The following is a 27829-nucleotide window of genomic DNA, read 5'->3' on the forward strand; positions in this document are numbered from 1 at the left end:
TGCGCCCCAGGTGCGCCCTCGCTCCAATTTTCTGGAAACCGGTACAAAATCTTTTTCCAAATTAATTTAAGCGTGGTTATGGTTGTCAAATAAAACTGCTCTAATTTTTAATCACTATACATCTAATATACTTATTTTTAAAGCTTAAACTGGATCGGAATCAGGCAGAGCGAAGCGGAAAATAAGGATTTTGCCATTTTAATCATCCCATTAAACCGGTCAAATAGAAAATCAGCCAATTTTTTATCTCCTTTGTGTTGCGCATGTGTACTGACCCAGCTGGTCACTTCGGCTCAATGGCTGCACTAGGGAAGAACTTTTTCAACTTGGTCGCCCGGGTAAAACTGAAATTCCTCTCTTCCTGACCCAAAATTTCTTTTATAGCATTTCTTCCTGGAGAGAAAATAAATATATTATTTACGCTACGCCTAAAATTAGACCTAGGTGAACGCAAAACCTGGCAAAATCGCGTTTGCTTTGTCGCTCAGAACGAATAGGTTTTTTTTGCATCGTATGTATTATATTTTTTTTTCACTAGGGCACCCTCAGCCTTCCGAGTCACCATGCAAGGTGTCTTCACGGCTCAGCCCCCAACGAAAATTCCATCGTAAGTACAAATGCATGTCACATGCTTAATTTTGAATAAATGGTCGGTGTGTCTTACGTAAAACTAATGTTGCACCTAAATTTATATCATGCACGCACTTTTCAACACTCGCAGGACACGGTAAGAGTATCTCTATGTAATTATATAAAATAAAAGAAAATCTTGAGTTTAGGCTTTCCTTTGTGTGTAATCGTTTTACAATTTTTATATTCGAATTTACCCTATACCTTGTACATTATGGATTAAAATGATTTTTTTTTTTACTTTTCAGCAAGCACCAGTGTCGAAGCCGAAGTCTCGCACAAAATGCACCTTGATTCCTGGCGATGGCGTTGGACCTGAGCTCATGTACTCCATGACTGAAGTCTTCAAGGTGAGCTCTGTGATCCACAAGACAAACAGCAATAAAAATATTATTTCAGGCTGCAGGAGTTCCCATCGACTTTGAGCAGTTCTTCTTCAGCGAAGTGAACCAGCTGATGAGCGCCCCTCTGGAGGACGTGGCCGCCTCAATCCGCAAGAACGGCATCTGCCTTAAGGGCATCCTCTCCACACCTGACTACAGCCGCACTGGCGAACTGCAGACCCTGAATATGAAGCTGCGCAGAGAGCTTGATCTGTTTGCCAACGTTGTCCACGTTCGGTCGCTGCCGGGTGTCAAGAGCAGGCACACGAACATTGACACCGTCATCATTCGAGAGCAGATTGAGGGAGAGTATTCAGCCTTGGAGCACGAGACTGTTAAGGTAAGAGAAAAAAGGATCACTGCGCTTGTATGTTTTTTGATACAGATAAAAATTTAGTAGGTTAAGTCAAAATAATACAATTAATTATTAAAAAATGAAAAGGGTTGTAAAAAAATCTTAGTAAAAAACCTGAAAAGGATTTTGTTCCAAAAGCTAAAGTTGAATTCAGACTAAGCCAGGCTTTCAAATTTTGTATTTACAGATCTTATGTAACAATATACCAAAGAAAACAAACTATTATTCTAGGGTGTCGTGGAGTGCTTGAAAATCGTGACCCAGCGCAACTCTGCCAGAATCGCAAAGTTTGCCTTTGACTACGCTACCAAGAACAACCGAAAGAAGGTGACAGTGGTGCACAAGGCCAACATCATGAAGCTGGGTGACGGCCTCTTTCTGAGGAGTTGCCAGGAAATTGCCAAGCTGTACCCCAAAATCAAATTTGAGTCGATGATCGTAGACAACTGCACCATGCAGATGGTGTCCAACCCAAGGCAGTTTGACGTGTGCGTTATGCCAAACCTCTATGGCAACATCATTGATAACCTGGCGGCCGGTCTGGTTGGCGGAGCTGGTGTCGTGGCTGGCGCCTCCTACAGCTCTAAGTGCGTCGTCTTTGAGCCTGTGAGTATGCTAAACAGTTGCTCCTAAAAAGGGGCTAACACACAGAATGCTTTTTAGGGTGCGAGGCACACCTTCTCTGAGGCTGTGGGCAAGAACGTGGCCAATCCCACCGCGATGCTGCTGTGTGGAACCAAAATGCTGAACCATGTCAACCTGCAGTATTACGGAGACATGATTCGAGGTGCTGTTGATCGGGTACTTAAGGCTGGAAAGGTACGTTTTTCCCATCGAAAGTATTTCTTTTACAGAAATACTTATCTTCCTTTAATAATTTTCTTGCTAGAGCAAGTGCAAACAATTAATTTTTTTAGTTAGCCTCTTGAGTTGTTTTGCAACTTTGCATAAGAAAATTTATCCTAGCTAACAAGTTACTTTGATTTTTGTTTTCAGGTGCGCACCAAGGATTTGGGAGGTCAATCGACAACCAATGAATTCACCTTTGCGATCATCAACAACTTGAAATAGGACTGTCTCAACTCAAAACACTAATCCACAATAATAAGTAGTCAATGATTGTTGGTACTAAGGAAATTTCTAAGTCAAAAGAAGTGTCTTGCCAGGCGCTCGAACAACCGAAGAAAGTATTCTACAGTTAAGTTGCAAATTTTTTTATTTTAAGCCATTCAACTCTAGTCCCCTGATATGTTAGTACGAATGAACTTGTTATCTATAAATAAAAGGCTGTTGCTGTTTGGCAGTTAAATGTATTTATTAATTGATTTTAGCTGTAAATAGAATGTGTATAAAAAATATATAGCTGCAAATTTAATGAACTCAAAGAGAGCAATCATATTTTTGGATCATCTGCAGTCAGTTTGACCATTGTTTCGCTGATTTCCCAGAACTTCTTGCCAAAGTCTGGGTCTTGCACAGTTGCATTCAGAGAGCTCTCCTAAAGAACTGCATTAGAAAAAGATGAAGAAATAACGCATCATGCTTTACCTTGCAGTCGGAGAAATATTTGCCAGAAACTCCTTCAACCTCTTCGGAAGTTGCCAAGTAGATGGTAGTTTGAGCACCTTCCTTAGGAGTCTAAAATTTTAAATTGATTCATGTAAAATGCACGGTTTAATTTTGTAAACGTTGAACACACCTTAAAGAATCCTTTGATGAGTAGTTTGAGACCCAGATTCATAGGGAATGGTACATTTCTCCAGATGCCAGTGTCAACCAAACCAGGGTGAAGACAATTAACTGTCACTCCTGCACCAAAATTTATTAACGATATATTTTGAGTATATTTATTGAAATTAGAACCTGTTCCTTCAAGTTTGCGAGCAAGCTCAAGGGTGAAGGCGATGTTGGCAAATTTAGACCTGTAGTACATGAGAGCTGGCAGTCCATCCACCAAATTGGCCTCGTCCAAGGTCAGGCGCTTAATCACATACAAACTGGAAGCAACCACCACGATTCGGCTGGGGCGAGACTTCTTAAGCAAATCTATTGGGAATCACAAATAATTTTCACATCCTATCTTTCTGAATAGTCTATTTTTTACCAATAAGCAGGTGAGTCATCAGGAAGGGTCCGTAATGGTTTGTAGCCAGGGTGAGTTCGATGCCGTCTGGAGATACCTTTTTGTTGAACGTGTCAGCGCACCCAGCATTGTGGACCAGCACGTCCAGCTGTTTCTCGCTGGCCAAGATGCCTTTGCAGAACTCCCGCACTGACTCGAATGAGCCCAAATCGAGATGGCGAACTTCGATGTCCTTGTTGCCGGTCTCATTGCTGATTTCGGCTGAAATCATAAGCGAATGGTTTCATTATACAATCTCTTAGGTTGCATGTAATTATAAAACTAACCTTTGACCTCCTCGGCTGCGCTGACTGTGCGGCAAGCCAGAATCAGTCGAGCTCCACGCTTAGCCAAATCTCTGGCTGTCTCCTTACCAATACCTGAGGATATAATATAAAAATCGCTTAAAACATAGCTTCATTAAAATGAAATTGTTTAAATTGTTTTTAAATATTTGAACTTGAACCATCTTCATGCTCATATCAAATGAGAAAAATGGCTAAAAACGACAATGCACTAATTCTTGCGAATGCGTTCATTGCATACAGATTGAAGCTTTCACTAAACTTGTTACAAAATATAAATTTTTGGGAGCATTTGAGACATGCACAAACAGACGACTGACAAATAATTTTATGAATTTCCAGGTATTTGAAACACAAAATAAAATTTTTATCTAGATCAGTTTTATAGGGTGTAGCTTAAAAACAAACTTGACATTTTAATCATTTTTTATGGATTTTCAATTTTTTTTTAACAAATTATAAGTTTTGCAAAATTATTTATTGTATTTTAATAGAAATCATAGTTTTCTAAAATCCTAATATCTGATGGGAAAAATTGAATTGGAAATTCACTACAATTCCAAATTTAACTGCGCAGTGTCATTTACACAAGGAAAACGCCAAGAGAGGCTTTAAATGACCAACAATAAATTAATTTTGTTTCCTACCGGAAGTGGCTCCAGTAATGATGACTGTTTTGCCCTTCATGTTTTTGGTGCTCTTGCACACGCCGCAAGTGATTTTGGCGTAGATTACGATCAAAGCCACAAGTGCGAAGGCAGCAGCCGCAACGGCAGCCAGCAAGTTGAGCCAGCAGCACTCAAACAACATCTCACTCCTGCTGCAAATGTTGAAATTAAAATTGCGAGGAAATTACGATTCCATACAAAACTTCAGCACATAAGAAACACTAAACTCAGCAGGTGTATTTCCTTTGAGTAGCGAGGAAATAAGCATTAGTCATTCCACTTCAAAAGGCTGACTCTGCACAAATTATGCTATTTTGTTTAACTTATGCTTTTGCTCACGTTCAAACAGACGCACAGTAATTATTGAAATTCAGTGAGTTAACAATGTGATGCGCTTAACGAATGACTTGTGGTTTTTATATTACAGTGATAATTTTCAACATAATATGTTAAACTCTCATTAAAACGAAGCGCTGTTTTATTTTTTATTTAACCAGATATTATTATATATGCACAGCCTTATTTAATTTTTAGAAGCTTTAATAAAATTATACTATTAATTTTCACCGTGAAATTAGAGTTTTCGTCGCCCATTTTTGTAAATAGGATTTTCGTAAGAACTGGCGAGAAGTAGCCCGGTGGAAAACAGTAATAATTTTTAAATTTATAAACTATAGAGGCAGTCACGGTACCCCAAAGTCTTAATAATTTTAAATATTGTGTATATGGATGTAGCCGGATGTAACATTTTTAGTATTTCTTGAAATATTTAGCACACTTCTTAAATTGTGAGCCTAATTATTTTAGGGTTAGAGGGAATCAACCAAATTATATTTGATAAATAAATTAGTAAATTACTTTTTAAATCTGATACTTAACAGCGTTCCAATAAGAAATCAAAGCCGCGAAATCGCAGCATGAAAAGCTATACATTTTCAACAAAATCATTGAATAAAGCGCGAGAGAAATCCGAGTAGAAAACGAAACCAATTTCTCCCAAGAGCAGCTCTCTAGCCGCAGAGCCAAAAAGGCCTATCAAACGAATATTAAATTCAACCTGCAGGAACGGCACCTACCTGGCGGAGTGAAGAAAAGAAAGTGCGAGAGGCTTGGAAGTAGCAAGCAGCAGGAGAGAAAAGTGGCCGTCTGGCTGCCTCTGCCTCTGGTCTGGTCGGCGTGAGTAGAAATGCAATGCGGCGCGGCGTTGTGCTGTGCTGTGAATGTGAATGCCCCGCTCGTGGTATCGTCTCGTGCCTTTTCGCGTCGACTCTCAGTCGTCAGACTGGCAGAGGAGAGGAAATTCGGTTCTTTAACTCGGCGCTTTTTACAATGAGCCATAAAAAATTTCAGCTGCAAGTATAATGCCGGTCAACGACCCCCCACTCTTAATTGGGTCTGGCTTATCGCACTTGACCATAACCTGCAACCATTATATCATTTCTGGAAGATGAGTATTTTTGCTTCGTGAAATAAGAAGCTATTCATCTGCTATTTCCAATAAATTAGCTTCTGTCCCTTCCGTCTTTTGCCACTCATATTGTCGCGTCGTCGATTTTCTTTTGCCAAGCTCACTCAGAAATTAGAAAGCATATAAATAATTCTTGGAATGGTTTTTGCGCTCCATTATTTCATCATGGAAGATGGCGGAAAAATTTCCAAGCTTTTATAATATCTTGGATTTAAGGATTTAAGTTAATTCCATACCAACTTAATTTTCTTGAATGGTGTGTATCATTTATCTTCCATTACCTAAAAGTTTAAATTGCCAAATGAGAAATCATCTCTACGATACGAACTATGGTATCGTCCTGGTCCCGGCACAATTGCGTAACTTTCAACAACCAAACGCGAATTTCCTTGTTGCAAGAAAAGGTCAACAATCAATTCGACAATGAAAATTTGGGTGTTTGTTGAACGTTGCGCAATTTTGCCGGGACCAGGACAGTATCTTCCTTAATCAGGTCAAGTAAAATGAATAATTTTGAAAATAAATTAAAACGTAGGACAGCAATATATTTTACGTATAAAACAATTTAAAAAAAAGAAAACGATATTGTCAAAATGAGATAATGGCGGAATTATTTTATCTGATGTCTTATCTAAATTTTTATGTTACAGATTTTTACAAATTTAATTTTCTCAAATTTCTCTCTGGCGCTGGAAGTTGAAACGAAATTTTAAAAGGATCAAATCTAAATTAGATTTTTAATAAAGCTCCAAGCCCAAATCTGTCAGCGCATTAAGCCGATAAAAAGGAATCCAGGCCAGCTTACGCTTACAGGCCATCTGGCCAACCTAATAGGAAACACTTCCAAAAATACATTTTTTTTAGACGCCTGCAAAGAAGAATGTCCTCTGCCCGCGTTGCATCTCAGCGGTGCAGGTTGCCTAGACACGGTCTTGGAACCGAATAAATTCGAAATGATTTGGAATTGGACGTTTGTTGACAGTAGCTTCTTACAAATTGAATATAAAATTGAAAATAAAATGGATGCCTTTCTGAAGCAGCAAAATAAAAAAATATTTAAATAAAATTTTCAAACATTTTAAGAGACATGGATTTATTATTTTTATTTTTTAAGGAAAACATTTTTTACAAGATTCAGCCACCGCTAACACTTTTCGGTTTATTATTCTTACGATTCTTACAATTAGTTAGGGAATAACGAGGAGTGTAAGTGAGCAAGAAGTGTACGATATTTTAATTTTCAAATCTTGATAAAAAGGGATTGAAAGCTATAGGGCGTAGTACCACGAGAAAAGTCAAAAGTAAATAACAGAGGAATTTATATAAATAATTTGTAAAAATTTTATTTTTACACATTACAAATGGTTCAATCCGAGCTCAAAATTACTTCGGTGGCTCCATTAATATATTGATGATGTTTTTTATCTGTAGAATTCTCCTCGATATTTTATTCCTCTATTTTTTATTCTCATTGCCTTGGACAAGTCGAGCAGTGAAGAGAACTAGTTAGGGAAAAGTGGGATAGCGAGCAGAGGCGGAAACAGTCGAGTCGAGGGCCGAGAAGAGCCGATGTGTTGTTGGATTGCAAGTAGCGAGTAGCGAGCAGTGAGAGAAAAGCAGGCAGTGAGCAGAGCAGTCGTGTGTCCGTGCGGTGTCTGAACGACCGAGTGCGTCCGGCGATCGGAACGGGACGCGTCGGGCCGACGACGGAATGTCGGGCGTGCTGGAGACGCGCAACAACTCGGCCCTGTTCAAGCGGGCCGAGCAGCTGAAGCAATGGGAGGAGTCGGGTACGAACGCCGAGTCAACGTCGCCGAAGCGGCCGGACCGCCGACGGGTGCGCTTCTCGGCCGGCTGCGTCTTCCTAGCCGCGTGCGCGGCCGCCGACCTCGACGAGGTCGACCGCCTGCTGGGAGCCGGCGCCGACATCGACACGGCCAACGTGGACGGCCTGACGGCGCTGCACCAGGCGCGTTCCCTTGTCCCTCACGTCCCATAAAAGGCCCTGCTGCAGCCAAGATGGCGCCCGCAGCCTCTCGCTCTCGAGCTCGGCCGGCCGCTGTGCCGCGCCGCGGACACGCGTTTGCTGCTATTTCGGGACGCTCGGCGCGCGTTTCGTGCCGCCCACGGCCCCTCCGGGCTGGAGCCGCGGCCCCCGGGTCCCTTCGAAGGCCGTCGCCCGCCACGCCCGGGGCCACGCCCCCTCCGTGATTGTTGACGCACCTGTCAGGGTGCCAGTTCAGGGCGGCCCTGAGCCGCGACCCCCCTGTTTGCCCCTAGATGGGCGTCCAGAGCAGCTATGCAGCTCCGGCGTCCGCTAAGCACCTGCCTTCTGCCTTTGAGTGCTCTTTTAGACACCGACCAACTCGGAATTTTTGGCACCAGCCGCAGCAGATAGTGTGTTATTGCCAATTTGCTTTTGCCTTTGATGCTCGCTGCGAATGGTGAATGGTTCAAGCTGGGATACTGTTATCTATTCCACAAATATTGAATTTGCTTGAATTGAAAGAGGCTAAATCGCTACATTATATTTTAGGCGATTAATTATTCATAAAATGATCATTTGGAAAATTCGGCCGTCCGTGTGTGCTAAGCACTGAAATTCAATGGGAAGAAGTATAACAGCTGATTATTTACAAATTTCCATTCATTTCAAGTCACGTCATTCCAATATTTAAAGCGTTTATTGATGTATTTTTAAATATTTACTTTTCTGAAGGCAGATCGTATTGGCACACAGATTTAATGCACATTTTAATAGTTTTTTCTGAAATCTTTCTCACAGCTCACAATACAATATTTTTTTAAAAAAATAATCTTGTTGCTAAAAGATGTACAATTATTGGTAAATTCCCAAGTTGCAATTTTCCATTACCTTGTACAGCCCGGAAACGAAATTTAAAAAGTGTGGAAGGAGATCAATTAGAGCACTGGTGTGTTAAAAATACGGTTCATTCTTTTGGCTTTTCCAATCAGCAAAAAAAAAACGAGAGAAAAATTCTGTCCTGCGACCTGAAACGCTCTACACAAATAAATCACGATAACTATTAAATCGGCGCAGTGTCATTTGGCTGCACATAATACCCCACGCCACCTCCCAAAACTTGTGGAAGACCTTTTTTGACTGACTTAATCCCTTGCTTAGGCCTGCATTGATGACAACCTGGAAATGGTTGAATTCCTGGTCAAGCGAGGCGCCGACGTTAACCGCGGTGACAACGAGGGCTGGACCCCGCTCCACGCCTCCGCGTCCTGCGGATTTAAGTCGATAGCCCGCCTGCTGATTGAAAAGGGTGCCGACGTAGCTGCCGTCAACAACGACGGCGAGCTGCCCGTCGACATCGCCGAGTCAGACGAAATGGAGTTCCTTCTGCTCAGCTTCGTCACCGCCAAGGGTTAGTTTTCACACTCCACGAAAGGAATTGTAGGATAATTTTTTAAATTTTGTATCAAATGCCTTGTCAACCTCACCTACTCATAAATTTAAAAGTTTTGAAGAGATAGATCCCAACAGCTTAAACAAAATTATCTAGTGAAATGTTTTAATTTGTGTTTCAATAGGCATAGACTGTGATGCGGCCAGGAACATGGAAGAAAACCTGATGCTGACTGACGCCAAAGAGTGGCTTAATTCGGGCGAATTGTGCGACCGGCCTCACCCGAAGACTGGCGCCACCGCGCTCCACGTCGCCGCTGCCAAGGGCTACATCCAAGTTATGAAGTAAGATTCGCAAATTTTAAACTGGCTGTTTGGGTTTTATGGCTGCGTAAAAACACTTGATAAGAGGATGTGATCGTTTTCTCCGAACAGAGTGCTGCTGCAGGCTGGTGCAGACATCAACTCGCAGGACGTTGATGGCTGGACGCCTCTGCACGCGGCATCGCACTGGGCCCAAAAGGATGCTTGCCAGCTACTAGTAGACAATCTGTGCGACATGCAGATCAAGAACTTTGTCGTAAGTCATGGGAAACAATAATTGCACTATTGCCGCCATATCATTGTTCACACTTGTCTCATTTAACCTCATTGCTGGTGTCAACTCAAATCATGACCTGTTTATTAGCCTCACTACACGCACAACATTTTCTTTCTAACGACCACACTTGCAGGGACAAACTGCCGAAGATATTGCCGATCCTGAGGTGCTGAGCAGTCTTCAAGAAATGAGGAAGGCACAGGCCGCCTTGCTGAAGAACCGACCAGTTCTGCCCGCCAAGCGTCCCCAGGCCAGCCGCACCACCACGCCCGGCAAAAGAAGGTCCATGGACGTCATCATCCTCACCGACGTACCTGTCCACGCTGACGAGAACCGTAACAGTCCGAGTGAAAATCTGGACAACCGAGGTGCAGAGGAGCAACAAGCTAACGAGCATTCTGAGGAATCCACGACCACCAGCGCTTCTGAAGAGAGTGAGTTAGGTTGTAATTCCTCCCGAAAAATCGCGCAAAATTGTTCTAAATTTTAATCTTAAACATGCTGCCATACATCAGAAGACTTGACCATGTCTAGTATGGAAGGTACTTTTACCCCACACAGAATTTGATTCCCTGGAACTAGTTTTAATCTGAAATGTCCGTTTCCAGAGCTCAGAAATAGAGTCAACGGCACCGAAATCATCTCGCATCACTCGGTTAGTGTTGCCTGTCAAATTAATTGGGTTGAACTGATAATTTTGTTTATTTTTTAAGGCGCCGAAAAGCCCACCAAAGCAACCTGCCGATTTGGATGTTGGAGGTGTTCCCTCGTGGAGAAGATCTGGCTCGGCGCGTTCGAGGAATGGAGATAGATCTCAAAGTGAGTGGCAGCATGAATTATTTTATGTTTTAATTACAATTTTCTCTTAAAGGGGCAACTGACCAAAGTGGAGCTCAGTCAAACACGCCGGAAGTTGTTTTACGGCGAACTGCCAGCTTAGATTCCGAATCAAAGTAAGTGCTGGCCATATTTTATTTGAGGCATTTAAATACAATGAATGCTTCAAATTTTTCGTCCTAAATATCAAGAGCTATTAGTATTTTTTAATAACCCTGCTTCTCAATTTAATGAAATGTCTCGTTTCCAACTAATATTTTACAATTTGTTGCAGGGAAAGCAAAGAGGCAGGAGCGTCGCCAACCTCCCTGCCAGGGTTGGGCCAAGTTCGAAGGTATGTAGATGCAATAATAATTCCTCTTGGTATCCTTGAGGGTGATTGGTTTATTAATTTGGGTCAACACAAATTATATTTGAATTTGAGCACTTAATACTCAAAATGTAATCACTATTTGCGATCGGGCAGTACGTTGGGACAGTCGTCGTCAGTGCCGACGACTCCGACTCAGGCCACAAGCAAACTCAGTCCAGGCAACATCTTCAAAAACCTGTTCAAGTGCGTACCACCACCGAGCACTGCATCGTTCCCGTTTTTTATAATTCCTTTTTGTGCTCAAAGTGTTGGTTTGACCTTAACAATTACGCATGCTTTTACATTGAAAACGAATTCATGTCTTCCTGTACAATTCATGACTTTCGATTTGTTTGCTCCACAAGGAAAGCTTTCTTTACTTGCTAAGGTTTTGAAAGATCCCAGGTGCACTGGTATTGTTTTGCTCCTTGCAAAACTCGTGCAATCAAGCTTTAAAATTTTTCCTCTGGTTTTTCGCTTTTGCATTGATTGATTTGTCCTCGAGTTGCTAGCAGTTGATGATTTGAATTTGTCATTTCCTCGTGCTGCATTTGTTGAATTATTTGCTACTATGAATGATGAGTCAAATATTCTGCTTGGTCCAGTCTATTTTGTGCATTTCTTCATCAACAAGTTGACAGAATTTTTCGACTCCGTTATTTCATCTTGCTCTGTGGACCATTTTGACCTGCTGATGCTGTTGTCCAGGTCGTTCGTGCCGCCGGTGCGCGATGAAGAGAGCGAGACGCAGCGGAAGGCGCACGCCAAGAGGGTGCGCGAGACTCGACGCTCGACACAGGGTGTCACCCTGGAGGAAATTAAATCGGCTGAGCAGCTGGTGCGCAAGAAGCACCAGCAGGATACGCCTGCTGCCGCCGCCCCCAGCACCACCCCCGCTGCCGCCCCTGTCGTCTCCACGCAGGTAAGAAGCGGTTTTTGTGTTCCTTAATTTTTGAAGAGGTTGCCTGACAAGCTGTTTTGATCATTAGTCGGAAATTTAAAACTCAATTATAAAAATTCATTGCCTGATTTCGTAAAATATTATTTTCCTATTTAATAGTTGATTTTCTTGTTGTGTCCGGCAATCTTGGTTTGGTTGATTATGACTTAATAATCTGTTTTTCTTTCGGTATCAACCCAAAAAGCTAATATCGTGACTCCTAATTGATAATTTAAACACCAAAGTTGTAAATAAGCAAACTCACTGGTTGTTACTACGACATTGTGTGCTTGGAACTGTTTTTCAATTAAGAAAATCTAGTGGAAAGCGGCGACGGTTGAAAGGACAAGCATAAGTATTTTAAGGCACTCGCTCTATCTCTCTCCTCCGGTTTCAAATGTCACGCGTCAAGCGGCTGGCTGACGACCTTTGCGGTGCACTCAACCGGTCGACGGAGCCAACAACCGCAAAACCAGCAAACGTAAATCCTCCCCTTTGCAAGCACTTGTCAATTCAAAACACACTTGATAGGTGACGGTCGCCGGAAGGGCCAAAATTATACTTGACAAGGCTTTTCTGTGCTAGAATGTTGCTTTTATTTGATCATACTTCCTCTAATACGTTTTGTCTATTAATCCAAGTACACATCACAGTTTTGTAACTCTCCGCCCACAGTCTTTAAAGGAGACGAATCCCACACGATAATCATTATTTATTAAATAATTCGGTGAAATGAAATTGGACTGGATGGGATGAATTGGCGTTTTCAGGCGCGCGCCCAGCAGCCGGCCCCGCCGCCCCCGAGCAACGGCAAAAGTAGCGCCGCCCCCGAGCCGACCGGCAAGTCAGAGAGGCGTCCCAGCTGGCGGCTCCAGCTCGACCCCACAGGCTCAAAGGTGTGCCCCTTCTTGCTTCACCGTGCCCCTCTAGCGCCCAGCTCCCTTTATGGGAAAAATTAATTTAGCTAATTTAGAACAAGCCACGCACTTAGTCAATTCCATAATCTAAGCAGAGGAAATTTTAACTATCTTAAACTTCTACCACTGAAATGCAGTAGAAAACGTGAAGATTCTAGTAAGTTAGAAATTTTAATAGTAATTATTTCCAAATTAAATAATGTTATTGATATTTTAAATTCAAACTTGATGACTTTTCAACGATGATATTAAGATAATAATTAAGAGATTTTATCTGAAAAGAGACAAAATTTTATTACCTAATGTTTTTTTTTAAATTTCTTTGCTGTAAATAGTTTTTTTTTTAATTTTCCTAGCTCTGTCTTAATAATCTGTCTCATAATGTTTTTCTGTCAAACGTACACACAAAAAGAACCACCAAAGCTTCCGCACATTAGACTTGTTTGCTTTCACTTAAACTAGAACTCAAAATTCCTGAAGATATTGATGTAAAAACATAGCACCGTGGATTGCTGGGCGCTTTTCTATCTCCTTTCCCCCCTCCCCGACGACCCTCTGAAAGCGTTTTGACTTTTGTTTCGCCCCTATTAGTTTCGCTCTGCGTTGTCATCTTTGTCAATCCTTATTTTTTCTTTTCTGCTGTAACGTTCTCGCGACGAATTCTAGCCTCGTCTGACTTCTTGTTTGTTGTAGCTAAGTTGTTGCGTGCCTCATCACAACAGCATTGACGCTGCGTGCATTTTGTGTAAAATTGTGTGTCTTTGCTTGCCACTAACCTAACAATGTGCGTGCAAAATCTCTGCCAGGAAATATTTAAAAATTAAAATCCTTAAATTATGATCCTTCTCGGGAAAGAGCATATTTTACGTTTTTATTCTTCTAAGCTGTAGTGCAATCATGTACTACTGAACTAATTAGTATTTTACTTCAGCTATTATTGGCTTTCAATTCTTCTAACGTGCACTTAAGAAAGCGCTTTCTGTTTCCACAAAGCGGGATTTTGCGCAGCAACTAATTGTAAGAATGTACATGATATACGATTCGTGTCTCTTAAACAAGATGAAGACTAACATGTGTCAAATGCGGCGAGTGGCGAGCGATCTGCGATCGACGGCGCCGCAAACCGCGATCTTCTCTTTAAATATATGTACACACACGCTCTTATGTACAAGCTATGTTTGCGTCTGTTGTCTTTGCGTAAAAGTTGCTTTTGCGGTTTTACGTTTCTAACGTCGTTTGCGTTTTTAACTTTTGCTGACATCTGCCCGGTTCTGGTTACAGTTCCTGCTCGAAGATGCGTCAAGCGTTGAGCAAAAGCGGGCTGGCATCGCCACTGGCGGGCCCGCGGCGGCGCCTCCTGATGCCAGCATCACCGTGGCGCTGCGCAAAGGCGTCGCCAAACCTGCTCTCCCTGCCCACGATGACAAAGGTAATATTTCACAGCTGTTTCTAGAAGAGAATGGTTATCTTATTAAAATATCAGCATTAATTAGCAGGCAACGATTTATTATCAACTTCCTTGTTGATAATTCCGTTGCATCGGATATGCCAGATATTAATGTGATGGCATCAAAATTTCAATTTTCACTTCAGCCTAATTGCTTGTCCTTGTTCTAACTGATTATTTGTCCAGTTGAAAAATTATTTTGAGTATTTTTGTCTTTCAAGCTCATTTAGAAATTGTGGCTAATTTTTTTTATTTAATCCTTTCAGCAGATCAGGATAAGGAGAATGACAGTCGGAACGCGCAAGCAACTCAGGCTGTCATTCAGCGTCGTCGCCGTCCGAAGCGAAGGTCCACTGGCGTTGTCCACGTTGATTTTGACGTAAGCTCTCTACCTGGCTCTATTTGTTCATTTCTAGTGCATAAAAGGCCCTCGCCACATTATTGCGGCAATCAGATTGGCTGATTGACTGGCGAATGGGAAGCCTGTGCTGCGGCCAAGCAAGTATAAAAATCTTAGACGGCCACTCAGGAGCTCATATTGCCTTTTATGTCCTGACACAAGATTGGCTTGTTGCTTTATTGCAAGTCAACCTTAAACACGTTGCTCACTTGGCACCAGCCATTGTTTATAAGAACACTTAATGATGCGGCGCAGTGGTAGAACTTTTAGAGTACACTACTCATCTAAAACTCAGGTTACTTTTAAATTGTCCAAGACCGCACTTAATTTGTTTAATATCGAGTTGGATATTGCGATAAATATTCACAGATGGTTAGCAGTTTGCAACTAACATAAAAAATATTTGGAATGTATCTATATATGGCGATTCACTCCTGAGATATTTTCCTTATCTTCAAATAAGAAGACTCTTATCATTTTGATAATATGCCCCTTCGATTATTGGCCAAAGCTCTAATTCAATGCATTCAAGTAGTTTCGTCTGATGACGCAGGAAATAGACCCAGAGAAACAAGAAGGAGGCCCTGATGGCTATAAGGGCGATGATGGTCGACTTGGAGGTCAGGATGAGGACATCTCGCCCACTGAGAATGGCGAGCTTGACTACAAAAAGGTGAGTCTGTCACTAAATGAGATATGAACAATTTTCGAACATATTTCTACAGCTGTATGAGGAGATGCGGCTAGAAAACGATAGGCTGCACGGCCGGCTGAAAAAGTGCGAGGACGAACTCAGGGAAGCCTCATCGCTCAGGGTGAGTTTTGAAAGCGATCCTAACTTTTATTGATTACTGAGTACAGCAAAATTCTCAAGAAAATTGGTATCTAGATAAATTTGTGATTCGTGTTTTATCATTTGAATGGAGTTTGATGAGAATAAATTTGCAGCTGGGTGGCCTGTCATCGACAATGTCAGAGACTGAGAAGCGGGAGCGCCGCTCAATGGAGCGCAAGCTGGCCGAGATGGAGGAGGAACTCAAGGTAAAGCCTTATGAATTAGCAATATGCTCAAGAAAACACACGGTAAATAGCAATGAAAAAAGTGCAGCAAATAAGGGAAATTTTGTTGTGTTCTCCGTGTTCGCAGCAATTTCAAAAGCTGAAAGCGGAGAACGAAAAGCTGAAAGCGGAAAATCGCGCTTTAACGCGGGTCGTCTCGAAATTATCGCAATCCTCCTTGGCGGCGAAATAGCAAAACAATATTTACTCTTTGCCCCCTGTAAGTCAAGCTAGCTGCACGCTCAGTGTTTTTATCTCTGATCGATTTTTGTGCCACTCTCTGTTTACTTGGCTGACGAGCAAACTGACATTTTGTGATCGCGAGTATGGTACTATACGAACGAACCAGGAACTCTGAATGATGATTCCATCTCAACTATTAATTGGCGGATCAATAATTTGAAATTTAGCGGTGGGGCTCGGACTGGCAAACGGTTCTTGGTTCCTTCCAAAGTTAAAAATCTGTTAAAAATCTGGGGTTTATCAGAAGAATGAATCGCTCTTGGCCCTGAGGGTGGCCTCCTTTTAAGTTTTTAACCCTGAGTGTCCCATTTTATGGTTTCTTTGATTTTTTATTTCCTGCACCTGCATGACTGTTCCTTTTGTCTCTAAATGCATTCTCTCCACCGACCTTCTATCATTTGCCGAATTTTGCTTTTCTCTGGCTTGTCCTGACATTTGAAAGTTACGTGTGCATTTGCTTGGCTCTTTTGCCTCTAATGGTTTGCCACTGCTGCTGCTTTCCAGGTCATGGAGACCCTGAAGAAGGATAATCAAAAGCTGAAGGACGAGAACGGCGCCCTCATCCGAGTGATAAGCAAGCTGTCGAAGTGAAACAAATTTTCTTAAAACGCATACATATTGGTCGCATCCCCGCGACGGAGCAGTCATCGTTGTCATTTTAACTTTTTTTAATTTAACACAATTCAAAGAAATTCAGAAGACATACAAACGCGCTTGTGTGCGTGAGAGTCGCCTGTACACTTTTGTTAATTATTATTAGTGTATATTATTCAAATGTATTCACCACTGTTTCTGCTTTTGTAGACCTGCTGCCGCGCGCATTATTATCTGGTCATTTCGAGGAGACGTGTCTGCTCGCCCTTCGGGCAATTTACCAAGCAATTTGAAGCCATTGACATTGATTTTAATCCTGAGAAGTGCTTGGTGTTTGCCCAGGGTGATGCGTCGCTCTCCCCTGTTATTATTTTACCTGTCTCTCTTTCGTTCGCGCCTCTCTTCGCCATCCGGAAGCCGCGACCTCTTTGATTTGTATATTTAGCTATCTTAATGTGATATTCCTAATCGGTCAATTTTCACTTATTTTCATCCTCGTGTCCGCTGCCGCGCTAACCGCGTTCATTTTACTAACTCTCATGCAGAAGTAGCTAGATGATAATTAACGAAACGTTGAAATGGACAATTGAAGTTGCCAAAAATGCCATTTGAGAGCTGAAATAATAGAATCGAAACTAATGGGGACCGTGCTCTCTCACTCTCATTTTGATAGGTCCGGCGCAACAATCGGTTGGTCCACGTCCTGTTGCTCGTCGCAAGTCTCATAGTTTTCCTCCTCGCATCGCTCGTTTCCACCAATTCGAGTAAATAAGTAGTTTGAACTAAACGGAAGTACATTTAGCATGTTTGTTGGTTGATCACACGCCAAGAGAAGTGTATGAGAAATCCCTCCAAGACTGTCGACACTACTTTTATTTATTTTGGAAAGTGCCTTTCATGATGTTTAATAAGTAATAATGATAATGAGATGTAATTGTTACTCATACTACACAATACACACTGTTCAATTCTGCAACTCGACATCATTTCTTACCAATAAAACATTGGACTTCGTTAGATCGCTGTTTTTGCTCACCTCTCTCCTATGCCTAACTTTTGGTTTAATACCGAGCAGTTTCAGTTTAATTACAATTAAATTATCCTGGATAGAGATAAACACAATATTATGTGAATTTACTTGAGAATAGCTCTTCTATAAGGGGAATATTAATATTAAATTTGCATAACCAAACTAAATTTAAATTGCTTAGGATCGCGGCAGTGAAGATGAATAGTTGGTTAGGTCTTTCTTGTCACATGAACTAGAAACCGCTCATTTTCCGAGGCTGAAGTGGACTTGCTGCAATGGAGACAAAAACAGAAGTCTCATCTGGCTGCTATTTGATATATTATGCTCCTTCACAGCGTAGCTTGGGTGACATTATTTTAAAGGATTTAAGGCAAAGACAAATTTGAAATGGTGCGATTCAGTAATTTGAATTTTTTGAGGTTGAGTGTATGGGAATCTACAAATTCTTTACAACTTCTAAGAAATTAACTTGACATTAAGAGATATGTATTTAAGTTCAATAGCACCCATCTCAAATTATGTTAAAATTCGCAGTATATTTATAAATTAACTAAATTATTAGAGAATTTCCTTTCTAAATGAATAAAATACGCATGTGCACTATTATTGACAAATGAATAAGTGCAATTCGTGAGCCTGAGGAGTATTCAGAAATCTGACTCATACCAAGAAGGAAAAATAAATTTCGTATGGGGGAAGCCAAAACATACATCTTTTTCACATGGTAATATTATAGCTTTATTAACAATTATTAAAAGAATGCAGCACCTAGCTCTGGAACAACGATATAATAACCGTTCACGTTTTAACTAACAGTAAAATTATGTTTGCGACACATGACTTAATAAGACCTCTATAGATAGGCAAAAATAGTTGATTATGAATATTTCTCTCGTGAATCACTTATCAGCCAGCGCGTGTGTACAACAAATTTGCAAGGTTTGCATTTCTTGGCTCTCAACAGCGTTGCTTAAATCACATGCAGTATAGTGTCAGTTGAATGAAAGTCGTAAATGAAGGCAACAATCATATTAACAAAGAGGGACAACATGTCTTCACTGATCTGGTAAGAAGCGGTCTTTGAGACACGGTGGTTTTGCAGCAGGTAGTTTAAATTGATTATTTCAGAGTCCATTCAGCAGCAGGCAGAGCGGCCGCTACTCTCGAGGGCCTCTTCGCCGTCCTCGACCACGACGACGTTGCGGCGCGGCGAGGAGGCTGCCTGGAAGTCGGCGGCCATCCGCTGCTCAGCCTCCTTCTGCGCCTGCTCCAGCATTCGCTTGCACAGCTCGAGGAACATCTCTTCGATTCCAGCGTTAAGCTTGGCCGAAGTGTGGAAGTGACTGGCGCCCACCGAAGCTGCATATCTGGACACAGACATAATAGCATTGTTAATTAAATCGATTGGAAAATCGCATTTCTGAAGGGTTTGCAAAGTCCGCATGCAATTTAACAGAAAAACGTTTTTTGCGGGGTTTTCCGCAATATTGCGTATTTTTTGCCAAACCACATTATGCATTTGTATAGATCTAAAAATATTTTGACGTTTAGTTAAATTTTGAGTAGCACTAGAATATTTTTTTAAATTAGTTTTTGGTCGCATGATATTAAATAATGGATTTTAGAAAAATATTATTAGAATTTCCCATACATACTTTCTATCTTGTTTGATGAAAAATTACTTGGGTATTATAGTAATCGAAAAAATACGATGGTGGTGGGGTTAATCCGTTTTTTAGTGAAAAAAAGACTGGGGCATTTTCGCTTGTTGCCAAATTGCCGAACGCTATTTCTAATGGCGGATTATGAAGTATTAATTAAGATGGGTCGTTAACCCAAATTGAATGAAAAAAATAAAGCTCACTCGCAAATAAGTGTTCTAGGTCTATTTTAAAACAGCCTAATAGATTTTAAGACGAAAAAAAAATTTTTGTCGAGCTGGAACACCCAGGGTGGTTTGTGCACGATTTCACATCTGTCTTGTAATGAACCAAAAATAGAAACTACGAGTGTTTTTTCATACAATCCACAGGATACTTTGAAATCTTTCCAAGGAAATTAAACATTTATTAATGATGAAGTAGCAAGGCCAATTCCAAATTCACGCTATTTTGGGCAAATTTTAAGGGAACAGTTTAACGAATGCTGTTTGGAGCACATTCATTTTGCAATATCAAGGAAAAAATTATGGTTTCGATTTTCACGAAGATCTTGCGCGTTTTTACATAATCAGCGAGAAAATCTCGTTGTGCAGTTGGGATTTTTTGGCATCAGTCGCCACGTTCCGTTTCAGTGCTATGCGAAGAGCGTGGCCCATAAATAAATTTTGACATCATCTATGTTCAGACCGGTTGAAATAAGAATCCAAATTTTATGTTGCTCTATTTGTTGGTTATGAAATTACAAGCATCAAGTGAAAATTTATGTGTACTTCCTTTGGAAACTCTAAAAATTAGCCTTTTGGAAATAGTTGATGCTTTTTTACCTGTACATTTATGACTTAACTACGTTTTTGGTCGCTCTAAAAGCACCCATTCGTTGGTGTGGGAGATATTCAATCAACTCTATAACCTGACAATTTTTCTTGCTAGTCTATTAAGACTTTTACGTCAATATAATCGTCCTTTGAACAAACGTGTACATAACACCCTTGGTTGTACCAATCAAGCGAAGAGCCACCTGGCGTTAAATGATTAATGTTATTCGAGAAACAGATTGATATTAAAAAATCGAACCCCCAGCAGATTAAGACAATTAGTGCGAGATTCACGTTCACAAGTGCAAATTTTTAAATTATTTGATGGGGCTCACTTTTAAATAATGATGAAAATTAAAATTGTCCAATGAGTAGCATAGTGAGAGATGTTAATTCAGGCGTTCCCTTTCCAGTTAAAAAGTAGGCATGGAAATATTTCAAGCTGTTGAATTTCTTAAGTAACGTTATTACTCATCTCCAATAAGTAAAAACTTTTGCACACGCAGATTATGCTGACCTAACCAATATTGGCATTATTTGTGTTTTAATCGCATCCGCACATTATTGCAGTTCTAGTTTTTCACTTATTTCATCTTTAGGAACTTATTTGATTAGCTGAAGAGAACATAGAATCAAGAAGATTTGTGTGTGGAGGGAACTAACTGGTTTTTAGTCTATTGGATCAAAAAGCTAAATTGGCAATAATCTTATCCAAACACTATCAACCTATAACCAGTTTTCTGTGGTTAGGATCATGGCAACATTCCAAACTGGTTTTCAACCATTTTACATATTCTCCAGTATTTTTATCATGGTTACTGTTGGGCATAAGGTCTTATTGCGTTAAACAAGAGATAAGACAAGGTTTCCTGTCCTTTCATCTCATTGTCAAGCAATAATGAATTATTGTTAATACTGATACGGTGATATGTATGGGGTCTCAAAATAGAGAGAAGGACCATCAAGGCACATTCAGAGTGGGGAGAAGGAAAGAAGCTTACTCTTCAGCCAGTTTAGTGTCAACCGTCTGCTCCTTCTGAAGGTCGATTTTGTTGCCAACTATGGTGAGACAGATATCAGCGCCAAGCATTTTGCGCAGTTCCTTCACCCAGTTTTTAGCCTGCGGGAAACAACAATAACATTCCAATTAGGAAAAGATAAAAACGTTTTTAAGGATTATCTCGCAGCTAGTGTTTACAAAAAATAATAATTACCAGAGTACACAAATATGTAAAAATAATTTTTCCTGGTCTAATTACACACCTTCTCAAAAGAGTCTTGATCGGTGACGTCGTAGACTAGGACGGCGCCGTTTGAGGCGCGATAGTAGATGGGCCCGAGGGCGTGGAAGCGCTCCTGTCCTGCCGTGTCCCAAATGGACAGGTGGACGCGGCGGCCGGCCAGGCTGAGCTTTTTGTTGAGGAACGACGCCTGCAGGGTCGTCACGTGCTTGGTGTTGAACACGTCCTCGACGTAGCGCACCACCAGCGACGTCTTCCCGACGCACCCTTCGCCCAGCAGCACCACCTTGAAGTTGTAGCCTCGTCCGCCGATCGACTCGCCGCCGTCCGGGGTCGTCGCCATGTCGGCGCCGCGCGGATCCTCCACTCACGCGATCACGAACGCATCAACGCGGACGGAGTGATGTGACGACAACCGTGGGAAGGAAGGAACGCTGACAAGTGCGTGCTGATTCACTTCACTTTCATTGCAGTGCGCTCTACACGAATAAATTGCTCAGTGGCCACGGTGACTTTGGTCACGTGTTTTTTCAACCGGTTGTCACAGAAGTGAGAAAGGATGTTTAAGAAGTCGATCCCTTTAAATTCAATATTTTGCTAAATAAAAAAAATTAAAATGCACCTTTGAAAATGGTGTCGGGGCCAGGGAGTTAGTTGGGAGATAACAAAGGGTGAGTTGTTGTTAGGAGATATTAGCAATCGGTTTTTGAGGCGTCCAATCGTGATTTTGAACGACCTTTTGTTGTTGTTGCTAAACGCAAAACTCGACCTATCACAGTGCGTTATTGTTTAGAAAATAACCGCGTTCCTCCTGCAGCACGATTATGGGGACAAAATAATTCTAAAAAAAATGGGGCAATTCATCACTACGGAAAAAAAAATATTTCAGCATATCAAAAAATTGAAAGAAATTTTTGCTATGCGATCAAAAACCTATTTTGAACTAGTATCAGTATCGAACTTCAAAAAGTAGAAACGCACCGGTTTTTCTACAAGGAACAGTTTAAAAACTGAGCATGCGCTCCATCTGCTAGCAAAACTGGTCAACTGGGACGGATTTCTACAGTGTCTGTCTGCCTTTCTTGTGTGGCTCACTCAGTTAATGGCCTGTGCAGCTTGTCACAGTGGACCCTGATCAGTGCAAATCATTCCTTTTTCCAGGCCATTAATCAGTAGAACGTTTGGACGGGCACGATGATCAAGTTGTTCTCTCTGAAGCAGCAAAAGAAGGAGGGCGAAGCATGCCCGAAGCAAGGAACTCAAAAGAAGGCCACTGCCGCCCAGCTGCGCATAACCAAAGGTTCGCAATATTGTTTTTTTCGTCGTATGCGACGCTAATGCACACTTTCCTTATCGCTGTCCTCACCTCGTCACCTTGGTCGTGTTCGCTGTTGACAGATCTAAACGAGCTGAACCTGCCGAAGACCTGCGACACCGAGTTTCCAGACGCGAATGACCTGCTTAACTTCAAGCTGATCATCAGTCCAGATGAGGTATTATAATATATTTTTGGTCTCCCTCTTCGTACCCTCCATGAAAATAACAATGTGGAAATATCTAGAAATATTTTTAACTTAGGTATGAGTCTTATATTAATTTCTTTATTTGCTTTTCCAGGGGCAAAACCTCACAATCATTGAAAAACAATATATCTTTGTGTCAGTATTGCTAACATAACACAAAAGATCAGGTTAAACCATGCTTATGTAATACTATTAGCTGTCGTATTGAATTTTCCAGGAAGAAGTCCATACAAAAGTTAGCAGTTCATATTGTTATTTTTTCAGGGCCTTCACGATCTTTTTGTGTTATTCTAATTAATTATTTTAGGGGAAGTGAATATCAAGTCCTGCATTTCATCACTGTCCCTAATAAGCAGGGATGTGGTTGTTATTAATGAAAATCTGAAACAAAGATCAGAAAATCAGTGACAGTTTTGGCCCCTCAGGCTTCATCACCTTACCCAAAAAACAAAATTCATTCCACAGAATTAGCTTGCATAGAATTCTGAAACAGTAATCGCTGAAAACGTCTGGCTTACCTCATTGCTGAGCAGAATCGAAAATGAGACGAGTGATGAGAGATTGTCAATCCTGTGATTTAAATTTAACCCTACCCAAAAATGTCTTAAGCTCAAAATACCACGCTCTAAAATGAAAAGCTAATATCAAAGAGAAAATTTGCTTCTTTTAAAACGAGAATTAGTGAGGAAAAATTCCCTGGCTATCACTATGAAATTGAAAAATTGAATAGTAATTTTGGGCCAGTAAATTCTGTTTATTATTCATGTACATTACACTGGTCAGATTAAATTAAAGGTTACATGAACAATAGCAAAAAGTGCATTACCGACTGAAACAAAAAATTGTAACAACGTTGCCACGTGCCGCAGAGCAGCTTTTTCCTAATAAGATATTTAAATTGTTTCTCTAATTGTAAGAAAGTTTACAGATTCACTAACACCGATTTTATGCTTTGCAAATAACTTCTGCGACTTTAATTGCTTACTAAGTTTTCTTCTTTGTTCCTTTTTTGAGTTAGTTTTCTTATAAATCCTTTCTTTAATTAATATTTTTTAGAACGTCTGCTAAGCACATCCCGTGGGCTATGTGAGCTTACCGGGTCCCAATAACACAACTGAGCGGATATAATGGGGCCCAATTGGCCAACCCCAGAAATTTGTCCCTAAAGCCGCTGGAAAGATGTGAAAACCAGCAAGTGGCGAGTTGGCGCCGGTGCGCCTCCCAGCCTGTAGAACTATTAGATCATTTCAAGTCGCATAGTTAACCACCTCTTGCCACCTCTGGCATTGAGGAACCAGTATTAAATCCCCAAAATGCTCAAATATCTCTAAGTGCATTGACACAGTGAAGAATGCCTAAGCAATACGAGCCAATGGGCTGGTTAAAAACTGCAAACATAGTGTCACATCTGGCTTCCCGCACGTCCAACAAAATTTCTTCACGGCGGATGATTCGTTGACAAGTTTTTTTTTGCTCTTTTTATCCCTGTCTGAGGACCGGAGGACCGGGAAGGGCGAGCACTGCACTAGCACGAATGCTGAATTCCGAGTGCCAATGACACCGCGAACGGATAACATGGGCGCACCAGGCCGCACAGGGACCCAGCCCACTCAAGGGCCACTTGCCTCCGCACCGAGGACTGCATTGAAACGCTAGACATTTGTCCCGTGAAGCCAAATTACGCATGCTGGAAAGGTGCAAACCAGCAAGTAGCGAGTCGGCGCCAGTGCGCCTCCCAGCCCGTTGAGCAATTTGAGTCACTAAACTAACCACTTTTTTGCCATTTCTGACATTGGGTAGCCAGTATTAGATCTCCGAACTGCTCAAATACCTCTCATTGCTTTGACACTACTCCTGAGAGTGCCTTAACAATGCGAGCCAACGGGCTGATAAATTAAAGAATTAATCAATAGAACGTTATAATAGAAAGTAATTTTAATTTACCAGGCCATAAAAATCGTGATTAAACTATCTCTAATCTGGTGGGAAATCTAGAACGGCACGATAAGGATTTAGCATTGTGAGTGCTATGGGCATTTTGTATGCTATTTGCAACTTGACTGTAACAGTTGATAAATTTAATCAATCAAAAGCTTTTTCAAGATTAGACAGGATTAAAATGTGTTAGGCAGGATTTTATTTTTAATAGAGAAGTAATCTGCAAAATATCTTGAGTGTACTATCCTTGTTAATTCATAAACTAGAAATTTCATTTAAAAAATACTTCTGATCGCTGATTTATTTAATTTAAATTTATATCTGACGGATTTTTAAAATGACAAATTTCTGTCGGATTTGTGGTTTGTGGCGTTCTGCCAATGGCCATTGTAATCCATAAATTATCATATAGTTTTGTAGGCATTTCACTTATACATGTTATGAGTTGGAACGGTTAGTTAATGCGGTAAAAAAAATCTTCATACTTAACAAATAAAGTCTAGCTTGCCTGGAAAAATATCAAATTTTGTTTAATTCAAAAACTGTTCTCTGTTTGTAGGGATTCTACAAGGGAGGCAAGTTCGTGTTCAGCTTCAAGGTCGGACCCAACTATCCTCACGAGCCGCCAAAGGTCAAGTGTGAAACGTCAATCTACCACCCCAATATCGACCTTGAGGGCAACGTTTGTCTCAATATTCTGCGCGAGGATTGGAAACCCGTCTTAACTGTCAACAGCATCATTTATGGGCTCCAATACCTTTTCTTGGTAAATATTATGTATTTTTAATAATTAATATTTTTATCTGTTCTGCTATTTTGAGATGGGCAAGCCCCTGATAGCAAACATCTCGCAGTAACTTCCTGTAACAATAACATCATGAACAAATAACACGTTTTGGCACAAAAATATAATTAAATGCCTACCAAAAAATTATTTACTACATACATCTCAGAAAGAAGAAAGCACAATCAAATTTTGAATTTTAAGTAATATTACTGACTGATTAATTTTTGCTTCTCTATTAATCAGAACATACAAACATGGCAGTATTTTCAAAGATTGGTCATTTTGATTTATTGTTAATAAAGACTTCAAGCATAATTTTAGGCAGAATGAGTCAGCCAAAAATCAACATTTCTAAATTTTGAATTGTTCTCATTGCAGGAGCCTAACCCTGAAGACCCTCTTAACAAAGACGCAGCTGAAATTCTACAGAACAACAGACGGATGTTCGAACAGAACGTGATGAAGGCAATGCGAGGTGGCTACGTAGGCACCCAGTACTTTGAGCGCTGTCTCAAGTGATTTCGCCTGCTCTCCGTCTCTTCAGCAAAACACCAGCAGAGCCAAACAAACTAAGCTAAATTCTTTCAAAATAAATCGAGAGACTCGCCGTGTTTCCTTCTCCACTTACTTTTATTCTGTTCAAGTGCAAGTGCTGTTTTCTATGTTGTTTCCTTTATTTTTATCCCATTGATTGATTGAGTTGAGTTGCAACGCACGCACGCATAGTTGAATCTGTTTGCTTGCTTCGGAGAGAATGAGAAAAGTGCTTTAGTGGCGAGTGATCCCAGCTTCTCGAGTGCACCGTGGACCATTTTTTGGATCCGGTTAATCAGTGGAAAAATTATTTCAAACATCTTTCGCGAGCACCGTCGTCATTTAGGAAACAAAATCACAAGACAGCGCCTGAAGAGCTTCTGAGAGAACGCCCTTTGTAACTGCATTAAATTAAGTGATAAGGATTTTCAATTAATGTAATCAGGAAACCTTTTCATGGTTATATATATGGCTTCATTATTTAATGACATACCTTTCAAGGTCTTTGTAATAGTTGAATCGAATTTTCAAATTTTGTTAATTATTTGAATTCGGAAATAAATTGAATCTAATGTTAATAGTTATGTTTGTTCAGCTATTTCCTTGAAGATCTTCAAAAAATACGAGAGATGTTGGAGGCAAAATAATTGAAATCAGGAACATTTGTTATTTTTTTAATGTTTTATTTCAGCGACTTTGGTTTATGTATTATTCAAGTAGGGAGAAAATGGACACGCAAGTATTAATAACTTTGTTCTTAATTAATTGACTTTAGCTCTTGAGCGAAAATAACATAATTTGAGAATATTTCAAGTTAAAAACGTTGCCTTGGTGCCGCAGTAGGAATATTATGAGTTAGTGTAGGACTCACAAGTAACAATTTGACAACCGACTAAATCAAATTGATGAAAGAGATCAATTAAATCTAAACACAAAATGTAGAAATCATCTCATCTTCTTCGTATACCTGAAGAAATAAAAATATTTCAATATTTTTCAAAATTAATTGCTTGAGAAAGTGCTGGTTTAGTTGTTATGATTTAAATGGAGCACAAAGCTTGCAAAATAAGTTTTTTAAAAGATTATAAGAGACTTATTGCCGGGAATTGTTACTAGACAAGGAATAATTTGTCGCCTATACTTATTTAGTTTTTTTTTATTCATTTTATTGGACACCATCGGTGTACAACTAACAGTCAATTACAAATTTATTTATTATAACGAAATGCTTGAGATAAAGTTAAAGGTTTTTTTCTTATTTAGTTTTAGACCAAAATATTCGTTTCACAATCAGATTCTGGATTCTGTTCCAGTTAGGACAATAAAATTGTTAACAAAGAAAAAAAAATCAAATTAAATTTACTTTAAAAAAGTTTCTGAACGAGTCTTTTTCATAATCAAACTTGTCTTCAATTTGCTATTTTTATTAAAAATAAAAGCTAGTAAGATCTTACAAAAACAAAATTGCGGTCGAAACATTTTGCACACAAAAATAATTTAAATAATAATATATGACTTTAGAGGGAAAAAATACCGATGCTTTATAGCAGAATCCATTATTTTTTCACATTTTAACAATTTAATACCATTGGTTTTATAATTC

General features: G+C 40.3%; 5 protein-coding genes across 17 annotated transcripts; 3 read left to right on the top strand and 2 right to left on the bottom strand.

Moving 5' to 3' along the window:
• Positions 1-186: 186 nt before the first annotated feature.
• Idh3b (isocitrate dehydrogenase [NAD] subunit beta, mitochondrial) lies at positions 187-2677 on the top strand. Its single transcript, XM_065494403.1, has 7 exons — positions 187-338; positions 539-607; positions 879-980; positions 1030-1353; positions 1600-1974; positions 2032-2187; positions 2365-2677. The coding sequence occupies exons 1-7, from the start codon at positions 264-266 to the stop codon at positions 2437-2439; spliced, it is 1176 nt and encodes a 391-aa protein (XP_065350475.1). The 5' UTR covers positions 187-263; the 3' UTR covers positions 2440-2677.
• Positions 2663-5682, bottom strand: LOC135946261 (retinol dehydrogenase 14). Of its 2 annotated transcripts, none has more exons than XM_065494404.1 (8): positions 5540-5682; positions 4443-4615; positions 3778-3870; positions 3473-3712; positions 3232-3414; positions 3068-3177; positions 2917-3006; positions 2663-2866 (listed from the first exon to the last, which is right to left on the bottom strand). In XM_065494404.1, the coding sequence occupies exons 2-8, from the start codon at positions 4603-4605 to the stop codon at positions 2762-2764; spliced, it is 984 nt and encodes a 327-aa protein (XP_065350476.1). In that variant the 5' UTR covers positions 4606-4615; positions 5540-5682; the 3' UTR covers positions 2663-2761. The 2 variants fall into 2 exon arrangements, with proteins under 2 accessions (XP_065350476.1, XP_065350477.1); XM_065494405.1 differs by having other exon boundaries at positions 4443-4612; positions 5540-5670.
• Positions 5683-7510: 1828 nt separating this feature from the next.
• On the top strand, positions 7511-17714 carry LOC135946258 (protein phosphatase 1 regulatory subunit 12C-like). Of its 10 annotated transcripts, none has more exons than XM_065494393.1 (20): positions 7511-7900; positions 9077-9326; positions 9493-9652; positions 9743-9887; positions 10042-10351; positions 10424-10450; positions 10517-10563; positions 10622-10727; positions 10780-10861; positions 11020-11079; positions 11212-11301; positions 11806-12019; positions 12808-12933; positions 14236-14383; positions 14668-14780; positions 15337-15474; positions 15527-15616; positions 15750-15884; positions 15949-16080; positions 16608-17714. In XM_065494393.1, the coding sequence occupies exons 1-19, from the start codon at positions 7643-7645 to the stop codon at positions 16051-16053; spliced, it is 2604 nt and encodes an 867-aa protein (XP_065350465.1). In that variant the 5' UTR covers positions 7511-7642; the 3' UTR covers positions 16054-16080; positions 16608-17714. The 10 variants fall into 10 exon arrangements, with proteins under 10 accessions (XP_065350465.1, XP_065350470.1, XP_065350467.1 ...); XM_065494398.1 differs by having other exon boundaries at positions 15750-15842; XM_065494395.1 differs by having other exon boundaries at positions 15355-15474.
• A 726-nt stretch (positions 17715-18440) lies between these two features.
• On the bottom strand, positions 18441-21956 carry Rab21 (RAS oncogene family member Rab21). Its single transcript, XM_065494408.1, has 3 exons — positions 21467-21956; positions 21205-21323; positions 18441-19094 (listed from the first exon to the last, which is right to left on the bottom strand). The coding sequence occupies exons 1-3, from the start codon at positions 21785-21787 to the stop codon at positions 18863-18865; spliced, it is 672 nt and encodes a 223-aa protein (XP_065350480.1). The 5' UTR covers positions 21788-21956; the 3' UTR covers positions 18441-18862.
• UbcE2M (NEDD8-conjugating enzyme UbcE2M) lies at positions 21249-26804 on the top strand. Of its 3 annotated transcripts, none has more exons than XM_065494411.1 (5): positions 21249-21267; positions 22606-22744; positions 22843-22937; positions 25465-25671; positions 26071-26804. In XM_065494411.1, the coding sequence occupies exons 2-5, from the start codon at positions 22639-22641 to the stop codon at positions 26209-26211; spliced, it is 549 nt and encodes a 182-aa protein (XP_065350483.1). In that variant the 5' UTR covers positions 21249-21267; positions 22606-22638; the 3' UTR covers positions 26212-26804. The 3 variants fall into 3 exon arrangements, with proteins under 3 accessions (XP_065350483.1, XP_065350481.1, XP_065350482.1); XM_065494410.1 differs by lacking the exon at positions 21249-21267 and adding an exon at positions 22489-22542; XM_065494409.1 differs by lacking the exon at positions 21249-21267 and having other exon boundaries at positions 22487-22744.
• Positions 26805-27829: the final 1025 nt, after the last annotated feature.

The sequence above is a fragment of the Cloeon dipterum genome, chromosome X, assembly GCF_949628265.1.
Source record: "Cloeon dipterum chromosome X, ieCloDipt1.1, whole genome shotgun sequence".
NCBI classification, from domain to species: domain Eukaryota; kingdom Metazoa; phylum Arthropoda; class Insecta; order Ephemeroptera; family Baetidae; genus Cloeon; species Cloeon dipterum.